Below are 6,681 nucleotides of genomic sequence, written 5' to 3'. Positions count from 1 at the left end.
GTTTTCATCCACTTTGATAAAAGTCTGGAATGTGTCTATGATTAGTTTGAGGGATTCTCTATTGTAGTATTTACATGGTAAATTATAGAGCCTTACCCATACACGGGTTTTGTCATTTTAATGCATCAATGAGTTAAAGTTGGGAACCCACTCCTTTATGTAAAACCTTAAATTGTCCATCATTAATGGGCCTTTTTTAAAAATCCCTTCTCTCATCTTTACTGATTTTCATTCAATCATGTGAAGGAATTGTTAGGTAATGATTTGATCTTCACTTTTAATCCCCACTTTTTTGTTCACCACCTCAAAACTCTAGCCCTTACCAACCACTTTCTTTCCCATTTTTCAAAGAAGACAATCTCCTTCAAAAACTTTGTGGAACTTTGCAATGCCTTTGAATTTATGTTGATTACCTAATTGTTATCTTGAGTCTAACCGAATTTTTTCTCCTTTGGTTCCATTTTTAGGTATAGGGTTGTTCTTTTCCTTTTCCTAGGGACTTTTGCCATTGGATAGATTTTTTTTTCCTTTCTTAGTTGCATGATCCTTCTTTTCCCACGATCTCAACCTAATGGGATGTTGAACTAGCTTGTGGCTATTGCATCATTCTTCTTCTTGTTGGCAAAATGATTAATGCTCCCCTTAGGATTCGTGACAAGGGACTAATTGCCTCCCGTGCGATCCATATCTCCACAATTTGTATCGGGTGTTGATAGATCGATCTTTTGACGCATCAACAAACTGGGCCAACAAATTGTATTAGAGCATTGGGTCACAGGTTCGAATTCCTTCGGGTAACATTGAGGGATAGATTGTTGGCAAAATGGTCAACGCTCACCTCGAGATTCGTGACAAGGGACTAACCGCCTCTCGTGCGATCCATATCTCTACAGCTTGTATCGAGCGTTGATAGATCGGTCTTTTGATGCATCAACAAACTGGGCCAACACTTCCAACTACTCCAATCTTTAGATTCTCCTTCTTTTTGATGGCTCCTTTTAGATCCTTAGCCAAAGTCTTCCCTCCCCTCTTCTACTTTGCTCCTAAGGATAATGTTTTGGTTGTGAGCCATTTTTCCTACATATTAAATTAAATATTACATATTACATATTACATATTACACATTAGGTTATAATTTAAAAATTATTTACTTTATAATTAAAAAAACTAAAATAATATATCACTACAAAAACCATACTACAGTCTTATGCAAACTCCTTTCTAAATACAAATCAAATATTTAATATCGAGTAGCAATTACAAACTTTAGCTATTTCTTATTCTACTATTTTCCGCTAGATTTCCATGTAAGTTTTATTTAAATTACTAATTACAAATAACTAAACATTTAATTATGCTACTTCACTTCTAATACAATACAAAAAAGGCAAGTACTTGCCATTATGTGACACTTGTTTGATTTTGTGAATACGAAGTTTTAAACCCCATTGCTCTAAGTGGCAAATGCCTTTTGATGTAATAATTATATTTCTTTTACACTATTATAGAGGCCAAGATCTCTTGGAGGTCAAATATTCTCATTGACCTAAAGACTTATGTGGTTGAGAAGTTTTGCAAGGTAATGTGGACTAAGGCGGTTAGAGAAAGAAGAAGTATTGCCTTGAAGAATTTAACCCCAACATGGACCATCAACAAAAGGCCTTTATAGAGGCCAAGATCCCTCGAAGGTCAAAGATTGTCATTGTTTAGTTGAGGACTAACTCACATTGTATTCGATGTGAAACACGAAGGTGGAGAATGCTACAAGTTTGGGATTAGATGGTTTGTATCTTCTGTTGCAAGGACTGTGAAAACTAATAAACACTTGATTTTAGATTGAAAAGCTTATAGTGACATTAGAGACAACTACCTAAATGATTTAACAATAGCCTCTTTTCAAAATTTATTTAGCGAAGAATAGGTGGAGACATTAGAAGAGCTCATTATCAAGCTAAACTACAAAAGATCAACACTTCACAATGCAAATATAATAAGGTCTATTATCTGTATTCACATATTTTTTAATATGCTAAATTACACTTCTAAATAAATTTTCAGTTCACTTCCAAAATCAATTTATATTTTGTAAGCATGTTTGAAGTTAACAAAGATTGTAAAACATAATAGGGGAGAGGACCTAGTAGTTGTGCACCCTAACTTCACACTTCTCAAAATCTTGCATGGAAATTTCAAATCAATTCCAAATTTTTAGAACTTACTTGACAAGTCCCTTGCTTCTAACTAAGGTTTTAGGGCCACATCAGCAAATATGATGCCACATCAACATGCTTTTTGCCAAGGTGTTCAAAACAATCCAAACAAAAGTGAGACCAATAGTCGTGCAAAAGGGGCCCCCAAGGTGTCCAAAACAGTCCAAAAAAAAGTGAGACCAATAGTCGTGCAAAAGGGGCCCCCATACTTGTACAGTTGATGTAGCATCACATGATTGGTTGCTTTTTACAACTAGGGGAGAGGACCCAATAGTTGTGCACCCTAATTTCGCGTTTCTCAAAATCTTATGTGAAAATTTCAAATCACTCCCAATTTTTTTACAACAACTTACTTGGCAAGTCCCCTGCTTATAACTAAGGTTTTAGGACCACATCAACATGCTTTTTATCAAGCGTCCAAAACAACCCCCAAAAAAGTGAGACTAATAGGCGTGCAAAAGGGGCCCCAATACTTGTGCAACTAATGTGGCATCACAGGATTGGTTGCTTTTTACAACATATGATATATTACATTCAATTATTGGTACTCATCATCACAATAACAACTTTAAAGTCACAACTATTGGTGCAATGTTGTACACAAATTGGACATTAAATCAACAAGTATGGGGGTATTAAATCAATGACTTCTATCGCAAAAATTAGTACACGCTCAACTAATGGATCCTTTCCCTAAGGGTATATTTTATTCAATTATGAGTAATCATCACCAATCACAACTTTAAAGTCACAACTATTGATACAATATTATCAAAAAAATAAAATAAAAATTAGACATTAAATCAATAAATATGAATATTAAATCAACAACTGCTATCACAACAATATAACAATTGAAATATGTTCATCGAGTATATCTTCTCCCCCAAAGTATTTCTTTAATCCCGGCCCTCTTACAGGAAATGGAGGGTTCAACTTCGCTAATATAAGCAATATAACCGCCAAAATTCGAAATCTCGAGCAGCTCTGCTCCATATACTCTCGATATTTCTTTCTGTCGAAGAGCAGTCTTGAAGAATTTATTTTCCGTTAATTGGTGGATCCCATGGCAGAAGAGGAAGAAAAACCTCAAGTTCAGCCTTGGCAGTCTTTTCACACCGTCTACACTAACGCCAAAGCTGGTAATTATATATTTATATATCGACGATAGGGTTGTTTTTGGTTATATAGTTATTAATTAGCTAGCTTTCAGTAGGGAAATGTATGCTAGATCGAAGAAATCCGAGTCTCCTCAAAGTTCAATCGAAACAGAGAATTTCTTGAAATGACTTCCCATTTGAACGCCGTGTATGGTGAGGTTATGGGTTGATTTGGTGCAGTGTAGGCAAAACTTGAACCGTTATCATGCTTTTATTTGTGCCCTCAATTACCATTGCACCATAAACCCTGATTTCTTTTTGTAGTCGGTTCACTCCAGAAAAAAATATTAGTCACCTTCTTTGGGTGGTAAAAAGAAACACAAATTGATGAGATAGCAAATTTACATTATTTCTTCCTTATAAAAGTTTTCGTACTTGTAGAGTTCACGAGACTATAAGCCTTTAGATCTTTCCTATCGAGGTTGATTATTCGCATCGTCAGAGAGGGTTAGCATGGCACAAATATCAGTCCAAGTTTGCACAGATAAATTTCAACATACAATAAGGATTTACATCAATTAATTCATCTAATAGGTTACTTATTTGACAAAGACTTATAGTTGTTGGTATATATTTTTTCATGAATTGCGAAACAATATTCACTGTTGAGTAATTTGTTGTTAGCTCCCAAACAACACCAACAGATTTACCATAATTTATTGTTTGTATCTAATTAAAATTTTTTTTTGAATTGATGATAAGCACAATTGCAACAACAAGAGGCATCCGAATATATTCTGCAACTGTGCACACAATTAGAGGTGTTTGCAACAATGAGATGCACGCAAATAAGTTCTGCAACCACAGGTGTACAAGCTTTATGTTATTGCTTGGTAGGAAATAGTTAAGGTGAATGAATGAATATAAGATTGGAGGAAAGACATTACAATATAGCAAGCAAGGATAATATATTCATGGATCTGAAGATGAATATTGCAAGGGCTTAAGCTCTATAAATTTGGGAGAAACTTGTATTGTGGTGATGAATGACGATATGAGATAGCTAGCTTGGAGTCTCATGGACACCTTAAACCAACTTGTAGTGTGCAATGGCCTATTACAATGGAAAATGGAAGACTGAGTTTTTGAAATGTGAATGTGCTTATATTCAATCGAACACTGTTGAAATGTGAGAGTTGACTCTGACATTCAACATCAGAGAACAAAAATAACCAAGTATGGACTAACCACATCGTCTTTCGAGTACTCACTCCAAATTGTAGAATATAACTCTATTATGCTAGAACCACTAATCACTTGTCTGATATGTGTCGAAATTTTGAGAGATTTCACAATGTCCATGGCAGGCACCATTGTTTTATACGCTGCAATATAAACAACACTGGTTCTCTCCGTTGTTTTCTATCTAGTATTTCAATTTTTTTTATACAGATTCACATTTTGGCTCCTCTAGTTTGCAGAATACCCTTGACCTTCCACAGTTTTCCTAGCATCCAAACAACTTGTGGTGGGAAAAAAAGACAGTCAATGAAAGATTCAAACATTCTTGCACTCATGCGCATAGCCAAACCCATGCTGCCTGAATACATTCAGAATGATGTGCCATACCTCTGCCAATCTAGGAAACCACAACCTCCATATATGAGATCACAGCCTTGCCAAAAATCAGATTGCTGCACTTAAACCTAAACCTGGGTGGATGAATTAAGAGGGCAGCGATTCATTTTAGGAGGTCGATTAAGTTTGAAACTAAGAATATCATTAAACAGCGATTCTTTAAGGATTCAATTAAAGAATGCATTAAAGAATATCTAGGACAGCTGATTCCTAGAATAAAAGGATATTTAATTAAATTTGAATTAAGAATCCAGTGTTGTTTTTTAATCGCTTGTATTCTCCAATTCATTTAATTCACAAATGAAGGAGAATCGCCTTAATATGTAGACAAAACGTGGTGCCTTTCTAAGGATAGACGACCTCAAGAGAGACGTCTTTTCAACCACGAACCGAGGTGACTTTTCCCTCAAGTCGGCAATCAATCATTTAATTAACATAATTACATGGAGGCATCACACACACTTGTGGCGGCCTCATGCACAATGGGTATTATTTGAAAAGAGAGATATGCAAAGAATCTCCCGCCGCTACTGTAACATCAACACTACTTCTTAGCTAGGGAGATATATTTTCAGATATTCATGTCATGGAGTCACTCAACATGACTTCCATCATGATTACACTCATGTATGGAAAGAAACATGTGCACAAGTGCCCATCACGGAGTCACTCAACGTGATGTCATCATGGAGTCTCTCAACATGATGCCCACCATGGCTACTCCCATGTGTGGAAAAACACAAGTACAAAGAATTCATCATGAAGTCTCTCAACGTGATGTTGTCATGGAGTCTCTCAACATGACATCCACCATGGCTACTCCCAAAGGGTGGAAAGAACCACATCTCCGTCTTAGAGATGGACAAGGGCTTTCACCTCAAATTTCTCCGTCTTAGAGAAAAATGCATTAACAAGGGCTTTCACCTCAAATTTCTCCATCTCAAAGAAAAACTGTGTTAACAAGGGCTTTCACCTCAAATTTCTCCGTCTCAGAGAAAAAATGCATTAACAAATGATAATGTGACTCCCTCAGAAGCTCCAAGTTCTTGCATCAACCTCCTGACCTCCTTGTCCAAGGTTGCCTTTGTTGGTTTGTCAGACTCCCTCTGAATGTTAATTCCTCCTCTTTGAAGAAACTGATCACAATGACAATCTAAATAGGTTCTTCCTCTTTGAGAGATGTCTCCAGTTATGTGCCACCAACTCAGTCCCATGGCAGCAAGCTGTGTCTCCATTCTTCAGCCTGTGTGACTTCCTCACAGGATGCATCAAGCTCTTCCTCCCTTGAATGTGATCTCTCATCATCCTTTTGCTCCTCGATCCGTCCTGGAAGCATTTTAGAGAGATTACTAATAGTTTATAGAATTAAACTATCCGAAGAGAAGAAACAGACCAATGCTGGAAGCATACATGATTCACTATTACCAATGTTATTGCATGAATTTTATGACTCATAAAATTCATGATCATTAGTGAATGGTATAAACAAGAAATTTATCTCTTTATTGTTGGTACATTCTACAGATGCAGTCAAAGGCTTGTCTTGCAGTTTCTTCTCAGCTGTTAAGTGATTTCTCCTTATATGCTGCACTTAGCCCATGCTCTACCTCATTTCAGACTTGTAAACACTTCAAAAATACACTGATTTTATTAATCTGATTGTTCACTTGAATCAAATTGCCTCCTTTCGAATGGATATGCTTGTCCAATCAATTGCTGGTGTTGTCGGATAT

General features: G+C 36.2%; 1 protein-coding gene across 2 annotated transcripts in view; it reads left to right on the top strand.

Annotated features, from left to right (window-relative positions):
* Positions 1-3,088: 3,088 nt before the first annotated feature.
* The window catches only part of LOC131080008 (DNA polymerase kappa), a 147,557-nt gene continuing 143,964 nt past the window's right edge, over positions 3,089-6,681 (top strand). For both annotated transcript variants that reach the window (XM_058018062.2, XM_058018061.2), the window contains exon 1: positions 3,089-3,352. In XM_058018062.2, coding sequence (XP_057874045.2) covers positions 3,277-3,352 — 76 coding nt within the window. In that variant the 5' untranslated portion in view covers positions 3,089-3,276. The remainder of the gene's footprint in view (positions 3,353-6,681) is intronic.

The sequence above is a fragment of the Cryptomeria japonica genome, chromosome 3 (genome assembly GCF_030272615.1).
Source record: "Cryptomeria japonica chromosome 3, Sugi_1.0, whole genome shotgun sequence".
In the NCBI taxonomy this organism is placed as follows: Eukaryota; Viridiplantae; Streptophyta; class Pinopsida; order Cupressales; family Cupressaceae; genus Cryptomeria; species Cryptomeria japonica.
Note: the sequence above shows the minus strand (reverse complement) of the source record. Positions and strands in the feature narration are given on the sequence as shown.